The sequence below is a fragment of the Coloeus monedula genome (genome assembly GCF_965178545.1).
Source record: "Coloeus monedula genome assembly, chromosome: W".
NCBI classification, from domain to species: Eukaryota; Metazoa; Chordata; class Aves; order Passeriformes; family Corvidae; genus Coloeus; species Coloeus monedula.
Genome location: NC_138821.1, coordinates 486,073 through 503,327, shown reverse-complemented (window position 1 = coordinate 503,327; position 17,255 = coordinate 486,073). Strand labels below are relative to the sequence as shown.

The following is a 17,255-nucleotide window of genomic DNA, read 5'->3' as shown; positions in this document are numbered from 1 at the left end:
TATTTTTTAACTCTCTCTGGAAAACACTGTTTGGGATATTAAGAGCTCCCCCTCCTTGGGACTTTTCTCCTGACGCAGGCTGCCCCTCCGGCCTCCCGCAGCCCAAGAAGGTGTCCACGTCCTACGAGGAGAGGCGCAAGCAGGCCACGGCCATCGTGCTGCTGGGAGTCATCGGCGCCGAGTTCGGGGCCGAGATCGAGCCGCCCAAGCTGCTCACGCGGCCCCGGAGCTCCAGCCAGATTCCCGAGGGATTCGGCCTGACCAGCGGTGGATCCAATTATTCCCTGGCCAGGCACACGTGTGAGTACCCCCGAGCCTCTTCTGCCTCGGTTGGTGATAGGGATGCAAACCGGCTCGTTCAGATTTTCATGGAAAAGAGCAAGATTAGGGATTGGGAATGTACCTTAAGAGGCTGCCGAGGAATTGGTGCTGATGGAGTGAGCTGCTGGAATTCTGACATCCTTTATTCTCCTCCCAGGTCAAGCAGAGCACTTCCACTGCATTTATTTGATTTGTTCTTGGTTACTTGTCCTGTTCCAGCCCCTGCCATGGGCAGGGACACCTTCCACTAGCCCAGGCTGCTCCAAGCCCCTTCCAGCCCAGCCCTGAACACTTCCAGGGATGGGGAATCCACAGCTTCTCTGGGAAAGCTGTAAGTCCATCAAATCCGGGGTATTTCTCTGCCTTCCAGTGACATGGAATTGTGGTTGTGCCTTTTGGAGAGGGTGGAATTCTCTAGAAATTCCTGTTGTGCCCTTGCCTGGCACCTGCATTAATCCCTGGAACCTTCACAACTCGTTCCCAGAGCTATTCCATGATAAAATGCCACCCCAGGAATTGCTGGCTGCAGATGCCCCACATCCCCCACCCCCCCCCACCCCCCCCCCCCGAAAGTGCAGCTAATGCTGTGTTTACAGAGTTAATGGGCTGAGAAATCGGGCTCCTGTGTCCAGGGTATGGAAATGCCGGATTCCATGGATAATCCAGGGGGTTTTCCAGGCAGCTGCCATCCATGGAGTTACTAATGAGCAGCTCTTTGCGCTTTAGCTCTGGTGGTGCCGCAGGTGACACCGTGTCCATGGAGTTATTGAGCTCTCCCTGACACTGACTTGGGCCTCCTTCCAAGGGGAGTGGCAGGCTTTCCATGCTCCCAGATCCATGCAGTCACTCCAGTTTTGCTGGAGTCTGGATTCAGTGAGCCAGCCAGCAGTTCAGTTCCTAACTCAGACCCCTCTGCCATTATGGTGTCCCAAATTCCTGGCAGCTGGTGGGCAGGAGGGGAAGCAAGTGACATTTCTGACCAGAAATAGAAATATCCCTGCTTGGATAATTGGGCAGGTTGTTTGGATGGGATATTGGGAAGGAATCCTTGGCTGTGGGGGTGCTGAGGCCCCGGCACAGGTTCCCCAGAGAAGCTGTGGCTGCCCTATCCCATGGGCAGGGATAGTTCCCACTCACCCAGGTTGCTCCAAGCCTTGTCCAACCTGGCCTGGAGCAATTCCAGATGGGAGATGATGGGAAAAAAAACCTGATCATCCTTACACAAAAACCCAATAATGATAATTTTTAATTTAGCCCTGAAAATATCTTGATTTTATACCTGGAATAAAAATAAAAGACTAAAAATTCTCTGGGTCAGGAGCAGAAAGGGATGAAGGGATATGGAATTTTAACCCAGCTCTCCAAATTTCTGTCTCTCTGTGGACGGTCAGGGAAAAAAATCATCCAGAAAGGGTCACAATCAAGTTAAATCCGATTCTTGGAGTCCATCATTTGGATTTAGTTGGATCTTGATCGGAGTTCTCAGTGTCTCATTCCTGCCTGGGCTATTGATTTTCCTGAGCAAATAATTTCATTTTTTAAAATCCATTGGCAAACTGGGGATAACAAGGCTGCCTGGAGCCGTGTGCTCTGAGAGATTCTGCAAGGAAAGACATTTTGGGAATCCAGGGGCTTCTGTGCAGTGAAAATGAGTGATAAAGTTTTGTATTTGGGTACATCTGGGTTAATAAAGTGATCTAAGGAGCAAATGTGCCACTGCAGAATGAAACACCTGGAATAAAATTACATTTTAATACCAATTTATGTAGGAATGGCATTCCCTGAGCTCCGGGGCTGCCTGAGGAAATGTGTCCAGTGAGTCACACCTGAATTCCCGTCCCAAGGAGCTTTAGGTTTGGTGCTTAATGACTTTTTCTGGCTGAATATTAATGGGAAGCAGCAAATCTGCGGGCCCAGGGATGCGCATCATCCCAGGATATTCCAGCCCTGCTGTGCCGAGCTTTTCCAGGGCTAATTACCTTGTTGCTGTGCTGACTCTAATGTGACATGTTTATTGCCCTAACGAACAACTCATTAGCGCCGGGATGTTTTTGTCAATATTAATTCCTTCGTTTAAGCCGAGGCAGAGCTTTAAACAAAGATGTCCCGGCCGGGGACCCACCAGCACCGGGACTTTGGGTCAGTCCAGCTGTTGCTGGTGTCAGCAGCAGGATGCTGAGGGGAAAGGTAGGAATATTTCATCGGAGTAATGCTTGAGGAGGCACGTTTTTAGTAAGGTTTTGTATCTGAGGCATAAAATCGACCTTCCGTGGCATGACACAAAGGAATTTTGGGGGTTGTTCTGCATGGATCGGGATTGGTTGGTGTGAATCTACTGGAAAAAACTGTCTGTTGGCTTTTCCCAGTCCTAAAAACAGCAGGAGGCTTGTTTAGTAAACAAAGCAAGCAACTTGTTGAGGACAGTTCAAGAAAAACCTGATAAAATCAGTAATTATCTTTACCACAAGGACCATTATTGAGGGGTAATGAATAGTGATGGAGAGATAATGATAAATTATCGGGAAGCGTTGCTTGGTTTAGCCCTCCTCCATCTATGTGTACATAATTCATTTTATCTCAAAGTGGGCTGTTAACTGAAATATTAATAAGTATTTCCAAAAGGTGCAGAACCTGGGTCAAGATTCAGAATTGGTGAAGTTGTTTGGGGCGTTTCTCTCCCCTTCCCTCTTAAGCTTTATTTCTAAGAAACATTTCAGCATGTCAGCTTCTATTTTTCCCCCCAAAGTCCATTTACTGCTATGTCTTACGGAGTGAAAATACTGTGTTTGAGAGGCAGCAGTGGCACGGAGAGGTCGTGGATTCCACCTCTGGCAGCGTCCAAGGCCAGGTTGGACGGGGCTTGGAGCAGCCTGGGCTGGTGGAAGGTGTCCCTGCCCACGGCAGGGGTGGCACGGGTGTCTCTAAGGTCCCTCCAGGCGCAGCCATCGCGGGCTCCCACAGCTGCTCTGACGCTGCCCTGCTCTCCCTCCGCTCAGGCAAGGCGCTGACGTTCCTGCTGCTGCAGCCGCCCAGCGCGCGGCTCCCGGCGCACAGCACCATCCGCAGGACCGCCATCGACCTCATCGGCCGCGGCTTCACCGTCTGGGAGCCCTACATGGACGTGTCGGCCGTGCTCATGGGGCTGCTGGAGCTCTGCGCCGACGCCGAGAAGCAGCTGGCCAAGTGGGTACCTGCAGCCATCCCTGCCAGACTCCCAGCTGGGGCATCCCACCCGTGGGCAAGCGTTGGTTCAAGTCCTGGGGCTGGGGAGCTTGGCAGGAACGTGGGACGAGGAATGAGGAGCAGAGAGTGGCCTTAAGATGGACGGCAGGGTTAGGGGGATATTGGAAAGGAATTCTTGGCTGTGAGGGTGGGGAGGCCCTGGAATGGAATTCCCAGAGAAACTGTGGCTACCCCATGCCTGGAAGTATCCAAGGCCAGGTTGGACAGAGCTTGGAGCAACCTGGGACAGTGGAAGTTGTCCCTGCCCATGACATCCTTAAGGCTCCTTTCAACCCAGACCATTCCATGATTCCATGAAATGTTTGTTGATAACACACAGAATTTAAATGGTACCTGCAATAAGGAGCTGCCCAGGGCTGTTTTAATCCCAGGAATGTGTTTCCACATCCGTCGGTGTTGAGGGTTCTGATGTTATTGTAAGATAGATATTGCCCATTTTATGTAAGTTTTAATTTCCTCAACATATAAAGAATGAATCCTTGCCATGTGTTGGCCAGAGGAATATGGACAAATTGGATTACCATTGTTTTTTGTCTGAGTTCCAGTTATTCCTTGCAGTGTGACAGGAGACACCACCACATTTTCCCTTCCCAAAGCCTCTCCTAAGCCCTGTTTTATGTAAACCCTGACTTCCAGGTTCCAAGTGACCACAGTTCTTCAGCAAGTCCTTGTGCTCGTGTGATTCCACCCTTAGCTGTCAGGAAGATTAGTCTGGCTCTCCCTCCCCAGAGCAGGGAATAAATGAAGGGATCAGCGTGGAGCCTTGAGGAGCCCGCCGCAATTTTCCTCATGATAAATTGCATAATAAGCGCGAAAGCGTTTGCTTATTAATCCATAACAAGATTTAGATTGAAAATGGCCTGTTACATTCCTGACAGATCCAGGATGGAGGGAGATGGAAAGAAACGGAGCAACAATGTGTGCAGGGGTTAAGTGTGGATCTCACCCTCCCAGAGCCCTGCTGAGCTCCCGCTTTGTGCCGGATTTGCCATGGACACAATAACGGCACACAGCTGCCGGCGCCTCTCCCGGAGGTTTTATCAAAGAGCTTTTATGTCAAGCTTCTGCTTTTAGATAGAAAAGAAGAAATCACATTTATTGACCAGGAAAACGAGTGGGTTTCTTTTTTCCCTGCTGAATCAAGGGAATATCCGAGCTGTTAGGCAAAACTCAGGTGTTTGGAACTCCTTCGCTTGCCCAGCTCATCCTGGTTCCCGAAGGTTAGAGTGTGCCAAGGGAAACTGCTCAGTTGAGAGGATAAAGAGTTTTCCCTGCAGTTTTATGCTTTGGTGGCTTGGCTTGGGTGATGACAGGAATAATTTTTGACTGTATTTTTGCTTTTTGAATTAAGCTACGTTTCATACAGATTTCCACAGAATGGTTTGGGTTGAGGGGTATTTTCAGGATCATCCCATTCCACCCACTGGCATGGGCAGGAACACCTTCCACTAGCCCAGGTTGCTCCGAGTCCCATCCAGCCTGGCCTGGAACAATTGCAGGGATGGGGTAGCCACAGCTTCTCTGGGCACCATTACGATCTGATATACCAAAATTAGCAAATCACCTTATCATCAATCCATACGTTTTTATCTGTGCCTTGGAGCAATCTGACCTAGTGGAAGGTGGAATAGGAGGGTCTGGATGCTTTTGTCCTGGTTGGAATGTGCCATTCCTATCCCCTCACAGGGCTGGCCCCGAGCTCTCCCCACATCCTCCCAGGCGAAGCCTGTTGCTTTCCAGGAAAACAGTCACTGCCAAACATCCTGGAAGGAAAAACATTGCTGGCGTGACACGGAGCCTTTGGAAAGTGGCAGAGAGGCACTTGGGGTTTGCTGGCTTTGGGAAGCCCCTCCAAAACTTAGCTGGGATAACTCCTTCCCCTGGCTTATCCCTTTTTCATGGAACACCTGGACAGGAGTTTTGAAGTTACATTTAGATGTGGCTTTCCAAGGAAAGGCCAATGGGGACATACATCACCTTGTGGCAGAGACTTCATTCAGTTTCACATTTGGGAGTTCTAATTCGTACAGTGACGGTGAGGGATGGGAAAGGAAAAGAAACCTGTTGGGGTTATAAACTCCTGCTGTTCTCTTCCCAAAAAATTCAGTCAAAGAGCACAGGGAAGAAGGAGGAACCCCTTCCACAGGGTGCCCAGAGCAGCTGTGGCTGCCCCATCCCTGGAAGTGTCCCAGGCCGGGTCGGACGGGGCTTGGAGCAGCCTGGGATACTGGAAGATGTGCCTTCCCATGGCAGGGAGAGGAATAGGTGATCCTTAAAACCCCTTCCAATGCAAACCAGCCTGTGGTTCCATGTTTCTACATTTTGAGGAATTTTTGGATAATGTGCAGGGCACGTAGAAATTTTATTTTTGCTAAATGCAGTTACTGGGTACTTACCACGTTACTGCTTCTTGCTTTTATCTTGTCACAGCTAGTAAAAACCTTGAATTAAAGAGAATTACTCTGGCCAGAGGATTTTTCAGGCTGTGTTTAAAATACTGTAAAAGACCAAACCATAAATCCTTCGGAAGACGCTCCGGGCTCGCCTGGCCCTCCGTGGGGTGATATGTATTCAGCACATACAGATAATTTGTTAACAAGGCCTTTTGCCCACTTTGGACAGATGCACTTACTGTTTTCAATCTTCATGGTTAATTATTCGATTTGGGGTTGATGCTGGAACACCCTGACTCCTAATCACTGCTCTTTGTTGGGAGTCCATTATATTGGAACTGCTGGAGTGCTCCCAGTGACCTTGAACTGACATTATAAGCTGCTTCTAATCTTTTCACTCTATATTTCTAATGCTGCTTTCCTTTGTCCCTGCCTTTGTGTGGCTCCCGTTTAGCATCACAATGGGGCTGCCCCTGAGCCCGGCGGCCGACTCGGCGCGCTCGGCTCGCCACGCGCTGTCCCTCATCGCCACCGCCCGCCCGCCCGCCTTCATCACCACCATCGCCAAGGAGGTGAGTGGGCCCTGCTCCCGGACAGCCAGGGGCTTGGGGGATTAAAGGAGACTTTTCCGTGGGGTTTGGAGGGTGAGCGGGACGGGGCGGTGCTGGGAGCGTGGTGTGCTCCAGGCACGGTCTGTCTGAGGATCGTCTGAGCAATCCCAGCCCCAGCTGGAGCTGAGGGATGGGGCTTAGCGGTGACCATGGTGGTGCTGGATGCAAGGTGAGGCTTGCTGATCTTGGAGGTAACAATTCCTGCCCCGTACGGCTGCTCCCCACAGGTGCACAGGCACACGGCGCTGGCGGCCAACACGCAGTCGCAGCAGAACATCCACACCACCACGCTGGCCCGCGCCAAGGGCGAGATCCTCCGGGTCATCGAGATCCTCATCGAGAAGATGCCAACGGACGTCGTGGACCTGCTGGTGGAGGTGAGGCCACCTCTGTCCTGGGCTCGATGCCAGTGACGGGTCTGACTCGACTCGTGGAGTTTCTTTCCATGAGGACTTTGGGTGTGGAGAGGATTTGCTTTATACCAAGTTCATTTCTTAAACTTTAAATGCATTAAATTACATTGTTGGGGAGAAAATCCGAAGCAAAGGTCAAAGCCAAGTTGGACACAGCTTGGAACAACCTGATCTATCAGAAGGTGTCCCTGCCCATGGCAGGGCTTGGAATGGGATGACCTTCAGAACTTTAGTTACGGAACATAGAACACAGATTGTCAGCTGATGGTAATTTTTGTTTCCAAGGTGATGGACATCATCATGTACTGCCTGGAAGGATCTTTAGTTAAGAAAAAGGGTCTTCAGGAATGCTTTCCAGCCATCTGCAGGTGAGCTCTTCCTCCGGGAATACTGGGAAGTAAATGACATGATCAGCAGTAGGATATGTTTCCTAATTAAGAGTGAAGCAGTCTGTTAGGTGACACAACAAAGAGTAAAAGGTGATTTATAAAATAGGAGCATTTCCAGTATCTTTAAACGTGGATAAATATCCCAGTTATCCTCTTAAACTGGTCCAACCAATAAATTCTAATAATCACCTGTCGGCCATTACCTTTTAATTTAATAACCTATTAAAATATTAAATAGTTTCAAGGAAAGAACAATTATCCTGTTGCCAGGTTGGATACTGATGGAGATGATCTTCCTCCTTCCTGATGTTTTAAGTGGCTTTCCTTAAAACATAAAGGGAAGGATAAATGGGAATTACTGCCCAATCTCCCTATTCCTGTGTATATTTATAGCAATCCAGTATTTTAAAATTCTTTGCAATTACTGGTAATATTTCCTGGTTATAGCCGGTGTAAAAATGATCCAGTACCCAGCGACGGCCTCGTGGAGCCCAAGGGAAGTTGCCAGCAGGTTGTAGCAAATGGGGGAACCTCTGGAGAGATTCCAAGTGGGAGCACTTGTACAGCATCCCATTGTTAATCCCTTTACAACATCCCAGCATTCCTTATGCTGTATGGTAACGTGTGCACACGTGGTGTGCCAAAATCATCCCGGTGCACAGCTCCTCTTCCTTGGATCAAAGGAATAGGAAGAGCAGTCCGAGGGGAAGGGTGGTTGACACATCCAGCATCCTCAGGGAGGGATACACAGGGATGCAGAGCTGCATCTGAGCTGCATTTTCCCTTTTCCCTGCACAAAAACTAGGGATTTTCCTCCTTCTCTTTTACTCTTTATTGGTTTTTTCCCATGTTTCGTCTTGCTTTTCTTCCCAACTGCCATCCTGCAGTGCAGAACACGTCTCGTACCTGCGTGCGAGCAGTTGCTATGGCACTGGGAATCCCAAGGAACCAGGAGAGAAGTCTGGAAGATGGGTTGTTAGAAGCCCTAAATATGCTCAGCAACATGATTTTGGAGACTGGTTCCAGATATTTCTGGCAGACTTTGGCAGAGGAACATTTAACTGCAAAATTCCAACGTAATTCTGAATGCAGTTGGCACTTTCACAGGTCTGCTCTCCCTGTGATAAAGCACAGTGATATCCCCAAGGATTTGAATTTGCAATAAGGATTTAGAGTCTCTTGGGTTTCAAGGTGTTGAAATTCCTTGGATTTTGCAGCTGTTGGAATTCCAGTACATGTCACGTGGTCACACTGGGTATTAAGGACTATTGCACGCTTCACCCCAAGGGTGTTATTGGAGTGGAGAGTGTTTGATGGTGAACTTCCCTCTTCCCTTTTCTTTATGCCCATCAAAAATTGATGAGTTTGCTTATTTTTCCTTCCACTGTCCTTCCTTTCCATTTGACTTTCACGGGAAATGCCCTGAATTCACGCAGGGTGTTGGATGATCACTTAACCATTTGACTTCCCATCCAGGGGTTTGGTGATTATCCCATAGATTACTCCCAAATAAATAAACCTGATAGATAAACCTGATCACATTCCATGGTACCATATCGCCCATCAGTTGTTTTTGTGGAATGCCAAGCGTTGAACCGGCAGCGAGTGGATTTTTAAATCAAATCTCTGTTCCAGCCCTTAATTAATTAGCCAGTGGAATCCCAAGTGAGTTTAATCTCCCGGTGTCCCCTCGTTTTCCCCTCAGGTTCTACATGGTGAGTTACTACGAGCGCAGTCACCGGATCGCGGTGGGAGCTCGCCACGGCTCCGTGGCGCTCTACGACATCCGCACCGGCAAGTGCCAGGTAAGGAACTCCCTGGGCATTCCTGCCCTCAGACCTGGGAGCTGTTGGGAGCGAGGAGCAGCGAGCTCCGCATCCGTTGTGCGCTGAGCTGCTGGAACGCTCTGGATAACGCCGAGGGGATCAATAGCTTAATGAAGGACTTAAGGATATCGAGTCCTGCTGGCTCCATTCCCTGGGACTGACCGGGTGCCACTGGGTTAATAAGGAAAACCTCAAGCTTTATTTCCTGGCCTGAAAGTTTGGGAGTTATTTTCCTAAAAATTCAGAATTATTTACTCAGTGCTGAGGAATATTCACAGCATTTGGTTCCTTACTTTTCTTCATAATCTTCCACATAAACCGTGGAAAATAGAGCTGGGGGTGACCAAAGGGACTCCCAGGATAATTAGGACAGGTCCTTTTCAGGTTTAATTATTATTCATGAGATACAAAAATTTTCCAGATAAATTACTGTGGGGCAACGCCATCTATTGGATACAGATTCCTGCTTCCAAATCCGATTTTATGCTTAATTTCTCACAACTGCAGATTTTTCTGGCTGCTCAAAAACATGGAATGACTTGGGGATGGTGCAGCTGAAAAAGTTGTGTCATTGGAGAAAAGCTCAGGTTTTTTATTGCCTTTCCTGTGAGGGGTTTTGGGATCCTGAAAAGCATTTTGGGTTTGGTTTTTTTTTTCCCTTGCAGGTAATTTTTATTTTTTTAAAAAAGGTGGTTGTAGGAACTGACTGAGAAATTACTTGGAATGATTATTAGGATGATGGATATGAAAAATCCCCCTTTTTAACAAAAAATAAATCAGCATTTATTTAGGATGGGGTTTTTTCCCAGTAAAATTTACTGTATTAGTAGATTGTATTATGACTATTCCGAATGCAAGCATTTTTGATCTATTTCTCCATAATTCAATATCAAAACCAGGTTCCCTCTCCTTCTCCTCCTATAAAATGACTTTATTAAACCCTCTCTGAGTGTTGCTGTTGTTCCCAGTGTGGGACACGGGCACGGTTGGGCTCTGTGGGGTTTTTGGCAGCACTGGGAGCTGGGCAGCGCCCTTCCCATGCCGGTATTGATTTGTCCTTCAGCTGTTGGCAGCTCCCAGAGATCCCAGGGCCTGGGTGTTGATTATTCCCACAACGTCTCGGGAGAGGTATTGACCCGGAGCCGCTCGCTGCCGATGGCTCCGGATTTCTCACCCCGTCTCCATGACACTCATAATAAACGGGCTGAGTGCTCCGTGGCTCTGGAAGCCAACTTTTCCTCACTGTGAGCTTTTCCCTCTAGGAGCCAGTTTGGAGATGGGTTTGTCCCCCATTCCAAGGGGGATCCATGCCTTGCACTCAGGTTCTGTCCCACGTGGCAGCAACAACCTTCATATTCCCCCATCCGTGTTCCCCCTCCATATTCCCCCTCCATATTCCCCTTCACATACTCCCCGTCACTCATTCCTCCTCCATATTCCCCCTCACTCATTCCCCCTCACTCATTCCCCCTCACTCATTCCCCCTCACTCATTCCCCCTCACACATTCCCCATCCATATTACCCCTCACATATTCCCCCTCACACACTCCTCCTCCATATTCCCCCTCATGTATTCCCCCTCCATATTCCCCCTCACACATTCCCCTTAACATATTCCCCCTCTCTTGTTCCCCCTCACACATTCCCCCTCACACATTCCCCCTCACACATTCCCCCTCACACATTCCCCCTCACACATTCCCCCTCACATATTCCCCCTCACATATTCCCCCTCACACATTCCTCCTCCATATTCCCCCTCACTCATTCCTCCTCACATATTCTAGGAACTCCATTCTGAAGCTCAGAATTCCTTAAAAAACTAGCTAAGCTTCGTCATAGTTTTGGAAATAAATAGCTGTAATGTTGGCTGTTGAATCCATGCAGTGCTTTCCGTAGCTGGGGAAGCAGTGGGTTTGTGAGCAGATTATTTGAAATCTTTAAAATCATGGTATTCCTAGATGGACAGATGGGAGGTGAGGGCTCTGTACAAGGATTTCCCAGGTGGATGGTGTGTGGAGCAGCCCCCCAGGAGATGCTGAGCCCCCTGCACACCGGGGGAGAACCCAAGTACCCCACAAGATTCATGTATGGTTTTATCCTGTTTTTTCCTTTATGTGTGGGATCTCATCCCACTTTTATCCTGGATCACAGGAGGCTGCTTGCCTTTAAATAGCCAGATCCTCGTGGGTGGTTTTTCCCTCACACAGGTTGTCACTTTTAGGCTGAGTGTGATTCTCCCTGTTGGGAATCCAAGGAGATGTGGTGGGAGCAGGTTTGTGGTGGTTCTGTGCTTAATCCCAGAGGGATGTTTGGTGGGATGAAGGGCTCTCCCAGCCATTCCAGCAGGGTTTGGAGCACTCTTGTATGCAGAGCTGTCTTGTGCTGGATCTCAGGTATGGCAAAGGTTAAACTTCAGCAGCTTCCCAAAAAAAAGGTGGAGCTTCCATCAGCACCTTCCACCCTCCCAAGCCGCCCAGCACAATCCGATGATGACTATTGATCCTTCCTTCCCAGCTTTTCCCTGGCTCTGGCCTTGATGTACGGATAGCGCCGCAGTCCTGCTCAAATAAGGCTCCATCTTGATCAGGGGCTGAGATGAGATCCTGGGATTTGATAAAGATAATTGATGGTTCACAGGGAATTGGAAAACAGTTCCGAGAGCAGCAGCTCCACCTGGAAATGTGCCTTTTGTTTTCCCAGCTTTAAACCCCACGGCCACAGGCCCTGAGCCAAACACATGGCATTAAGCACAAATGGCAATTTTTATCCCAAAATAAACCGCTTGGATTAATAATTACAACTATAATTCATTTATAACAATATTAAAAGGATTAGGCAACAGGATTAAGGTATCACTCAGCACAAGCTCTGTTTGCCCGATTAAACACTGAAATAATATTAAATTGCAACCAAATTATTAATATTTTGCATAAGATTCCTGATTATTAACACAGAATTAAAAATCCTGCACTGAGAGGTGCAGTAACACAAAGGAAAATACTGACGATATAAAATGCTATTTTATATCAAATTAAACACTAAAATCAGACTGGAGAGGGAGATTGCAGGTAACTGAATTGTAGAATACCTGATTTTTGATTTTGGGATGATGGGAAAATATTAATGTTTTCCCAGGTAAATTCTTGCTGGGTACCAGAGTCTGGCCCAATTAATTCAGTACAGGTTATTTAATTATCTTCTTTTCCTTTAGGAACATGTTTGGGTCTATAAGGAGAGACTCCAAAATATTCCATTTTTATTGATTAAATCTTGGGATTCATCATAAATATTTAGAGCTGCATTTCAGAAATACTTGTAATTTTTGTACCTAAAACCTGGGTCATTTGCACCAGAAGATTAAAGAGAAACACAAGTTATTTTGGGTTTATTTCAAAGCAAACACTGCTTTTAAGCCTGAGCTGGAATCAATAATGTTTGGTCCTGGGTCCTTCCAGAATTAAAATCCCAGCAATCCAAGCATTAATTGGATTGTGCAGGGCTGATTTTATTTCAGTCCTGGATGCGTTGGCAAAGTTTGATTTATATGGAAGGCAGAAAAGGATTTCATATTCCATTTGGAATGAATTGTGGCTTGGCTTAATTAATTCCAGAGTAAAAGATGCTGTTCTTTAAAACAGTGTTTTAAAGGTGTTCATCCTGCAATCCACACCTGCATTTCCACGTCCTGGTCACTGGAAAGCACATCCCTAAATTTCAGAGGAAAGGTAACTGCTGAGTATAACCTTAATTGGATAGGCCAAAGGTCTTTTCTGAACGTGCCAAATAACAGATTAAGGGATTTTCATTAATTTATTTATTAAATTAAATTATTAAAGGTGATGAAACTGCTGTGAGTTAATAGAGATTTCCATTAAATTGCTTCAAAAATAGGGATTTCTTTTTAAAAGCCTGGTAAGAACATTTTTACTTTCTATTATCCATGACTTTTCATCCGTGGCTCTGCACTCATCCAGGAAGGGGTTACAGAGTCACCTCCTCCTTTAGTTCCCAATCCCTGGATGCTTTGTATCCTGTGCAGAGCTTGGAGCTGATAGTTGCCTGTCACGATTTTAAGGGTTGCCAGGCTGGGCACTGGAATGGCAGTGCTGCTTTTCCAGTACAAGGATTTTTGCCTCCTTTATTTATTCCCCCTGGAATTTGGAATGATAAATATCAGATAATAAAGGGGATCAAGTATTAGTGGGTGTCTCCAGGAGGGCATTATCAATTTAAAATACACATTTCACTGTATTTATTAATACAAAATTGATCCAGTGGGCATTTTTTATGTCACCTTTAGTGGAATATTGCAGTTCAGTGGAGACTTTCCCAAATACTGGACTTGGAATGAGGTTGTTGGAATAGCTTGAGTGTATCCTGTGGTGCAGGGGGGCAGGTGCAGAAGTCCAGTAGGCTCCCAGGAGCATCCCCTTCGCATTAAAAACCTGGGCAGAGGGAAGCTGGAAGCAGCTGCATTTGGTCCCACCATCCTCCTCGGGCAGAATTAAGACATTTCCAAACTGGTATCACACTGATTTTCCCAGAATGTCCCCTGTGTGTTCATACAGCTGCTCCGGAGCTGAACAGCTCCACAGGGTAACTTGGAATATTTGGAATGAACAGCAGTGACCTGGGTTTGCTTCGCTTCCTCATGGAAAACACAAGCTGAACACCACAAAAATCCTGGCAGGAAGGGATTAGCATCAATTAGAGAAGCACTTCCTTTAAATAACAAAGCTGCTGGATTCCCTGAAGGATTTGTGCTTCTTGGAACATATTCCAGGAGTAAAAAGAGCAACAAGTGTACTGCTCCTATTGATTTTCTACCTTTGTCTCATCAAAACATATTTTATTGACAAGTATTCCATGCTCGTTAAGTGCTAAAGAGTGGGATGGGGCTAAACGTGGGATCAGCTAATTAACTGTGGGGATCCCATTAAAGGGGGAGGTTTGGGGTTCACTCACCTTTTCCGCAAGGAATAAATGAATATATTAATGGCTTCTTAATATATCAGGCTCATTCCAGGTGCACCACACTGAGCAGGGCTTTTAATAACCCAGGGATGGGCACAGGAGCACTGATAATGGAGTTTTGCTAATGCTGATCCAGTAGGAAATAGATTTTCCAGGAGAAACTCATGCAGTGTCTTGGATTTAACATGGACTTGGGCTTTTTGATCTTTTTTGGGGTACTGCTGTGGGAGAGGAGCTCTGTGGGGAGTGCAAGGCTTCCATGTTTTAAAAATTCCCATTAAAGACTCATTTTTGTTCGTAGACTTGAGAAGTTCCTTTGGTTTAAAAACTGGATTTGGCAGGGAATGTGTTCCTGGGATGATTTAATTCAGTTTCATTGGCTGAGCTGCTATGGACACTTCAGAGGAGCTGTGATGGCGTGTCCTTAAATCCCACCTGGCGAGACATTTCCGTGGAGTGCTCTGGTTTTTTGTGCTGCCAGGTCATGGATCTCCCACATTCCTGTTCTCTCCCCTCTCCTCAGACTATCCATGGCCATAAAGGACCGATCACTGCCGTGGCTTTTGCCCCCGACGGCCGGTACCTCGCCACGTATTCCAACTCCGACAGCCACCTGTGCTTCTGGCAGGTGAGGCCGCGTTCCCAGCCCTCCCTCTGCGCCACGTCATCAGCAAACTCAGGGCTGGGATTTTATCGCTTCATTTCATGCATTAAATTGCGGGGAAAGAATCCTAAGGGAGAGAAGGTCACAGGTGGATTGGGCTTGGAGCAACGTGGACTAGTGGAAGGTGACCCTGCCCATGGCAGGGGTGTGCAATGAGATATCCTTAAAATCCTTTGCAGCCCAAACATAAGGAGTTAAAATCCTCCATGCAGTTCTCAAATGTGACCTCGTGCACTGGTGATTTTTCCCTTCCGTGTCCCGTTTGGCACAATTATTAATGCAGGAAAATCAGGGACATTAGTCATCCTAAAAGGGTTATTACTCAGGATGATTTAAATTGTGAAAATGTCAGTGGGGCTCGCATGCTCCTGGCTCCGGATGCCGTGATTTACACCCCTGACACCGCTCCGCTGCTGAGGAGAACCGGGAGAAGGGATGGCTGGGACGTCGGACTGCTCAGGATTCAGGACATGGCAACAGCAATAAAATATCCCGGGGTTTGCCAAGGTTTCCTGGGGACAAATCCTGGATTGCCGTGGGGGGGGGGAATGGAGAGTGGTATCCCGCTGGGTTGGGTTGGGCAATCTCAGTTTCCAGAATTTGGAGCTGGCACCAGCAGTGCTTGGCCTGTTTTCCAAATAGTGGAACCCAGCAGATCCCTGGAAGTGTCCAAGGCCAGGTTGGACAGGGTTTGGAGAACCTGGTGGGAAGTGGTGATGGATGGGTGGGACTGGGTGAGCTCTGCGGTCCCTTCCCGCCAGACCGCCCCCTGCCCCTCCAGCGCGGGCTCCTGCCCGGCCCCGCTCGCAGGTTAAGACCCCGCTCCCGGTGGTCTCTGGGATGTGGGAATGTGGGAGGAGCTCCGGGCGCGCGCCGCGGCGCTGACCCTCCGGGAGCCCCGGGATCAGCCAGGGTGTCTGCGCAGATGAACACCTCTCTCCTGGGAAGCATTGGAATGCTCAACTCCGCGCCTCAGCTGCGCTGCGTCAAGACCTACCAGGTGCCGCCGGTGCAGCCGGCGTCGCCCGGCTCCCACAACGCGCTCCGGCTGGCCCGGCTCATCTGGACCTCCAACCGCAACGTCATCCTCATGGCCCACGACGGCAAGGAGCACCGCTTCATGGTCTAGGTAGGGCCTGAGGGTTTCCCGGGAATTCTGCCCCTCTCCCCTGGGCGGCGCGGGGGAGCAGCCCACAGAGCGGTGCTAGGGCGCTCCTCCTGGCTTCCAGGGGCTCTGAGGGAATCCTGCTGGGATCTGAGGACTCAGCCATGCTCTAAGGGAATCCTGCTTGGATCTGAGGGCTCAGCCAGACTCTTGAGAGAATCCTACCAGGATCTGAAGGCTGAGCCAGGATCTGAGAGATCCTGCCAGGCTCTGAGGGGCTCAGCTCGGATCTGAGGGCTGAGCCAGGATCTGAGAGATCCTGCCAGGCTCTGAGGGGCTCAGCTTGGATCTGAGGGAATCCTGCCAGGCTCTGAGGGGCTCAGCTGGGATCTGAGGGGCTCATCCCATCTTTGCCGGCGGCTGGTGGCACTGACAGCTTTTCCTTGCATCCAGGAGGAAGAAGGCCCAGGGAGCCACTCCGTGCGTGGCCCGGCAGAGCGGGATCAGGAGCACCTCGTCCTGATCCGCAGTGGCAGGAGCCCGGCTGAGCCTGGCCCCTCCACGCTGGATGTCATCCAACCCCTTTTCCCTTTGGAGCCTCCCAGAATCTCAGTGTTTACCAAAAAGGCTCGTGTTTACATGGACGTTCTCCTGGTGACCATGGAATGCTGGCAGGTGACGCCCCCGGAGCCAGGTACCTGCCTGGGAGCGGGGGGCTGGAATCTGGGGGCATGGCCTGGGTGCTGATCCCAAGGGGGGGTCAAGTCTCCGTTTCTGAGGGGATTGGAAGCGCTGCTGTGCCCAGGCCGGAAGGGAAAATGATAGTCCACGTGTAAATAAATAATTTAAAAATCCCATTAAATGGCAAATTTGGGAAAAAAGCAGTATTTATATAGAAAGGTGGTTTTTTGCCACCAGTGCAGGTATTTATTTAAATAAAGGACAAAGGGGGCCATTTTGAATGGAAAAAGGATCAAAGGTATGGAAAAAATGAATTACTGGCTGGATGTACTGAAATATTTCCTTCAGTAGGAATATTCCCATGTGACACTTCGCTGTGATTGTGTTTCCTTCTTACATATCTGATTTTGTGGAATATTTTGTGTGAAACTTGCTGGTTTCTGCTCATGGGAAAGAGAAAAAAATCTCAGAAATCCTCTTTGATTTCAATATCTCTTGTTCGTACAGCTTTTCCTTGGCTGCAGAGCTCAGACCTGAGGCTGGCACTACCCATTAAGCTAGAAATGGTACTTGGAGACCAAAAATGAAGGAATTAATTTTTCACCTGGCTCCTAGAGAGACAATAAATGTA

At 48.4% G+C, this 17,255-nt stretch overlaps 1 protein-coding gene across 4 annotated transcripts in view; it reads left to right on the top strand.

Moving 5' to 3' along the window:
• The window catches only part of LOC309584651 (WD repeat-containing protein 7), a 42,776-nt gene extending 25,952 nt beyond the window's left edge, over window positions 1–16,824 (top strand). For 2 of the 4 annotated variants that reach the window (XM_082300812.1, XM_082300811.1), the window contains exons 21-29: window positions 79–300; window positions 3,318–3,504; window positions 6,412–6,529; window positions 6,796–6,945; window positions 7,267–7,349; window positions 9,076–9,175; window positions 14,698–14,802; window positions 15,764–15,967; window positions 16,397–16,824. In XM_082300812.1, coding sequence (XP_082156938.1) covers window positions 79–300; window positions 3,318–3,504; window positions 6,412–6,529; window positions 6,796–6,945; window positions 7,267–7,349; window positions 9,076–9,175; window positions 14,698–14,802; window positions 15,764–15,967 — 1,169 coding nt within the window. In that variant the 3' untranslated portion in view covers window positions 16,397–16,824. Of the gene's footprint in view, window positions 1–78; window positions 301–3,317; window positions 3,505–6,411; window positions 6,530–6,795; window positions 6,946–7,266; window positions 7,350–9,075; window positions 9,176–14,697; window positions 14,803–15,190; window positions 15,273–15,763; window positions 15,968–16,396 lie in introns of those variants that run through there. The other 2 variants (XM_082300814.1, XM_082300813.1) reach the window with 2 other exon arrangements.
• Window positions 16,825–17,255: the final 431 nt, after the last annotated feature.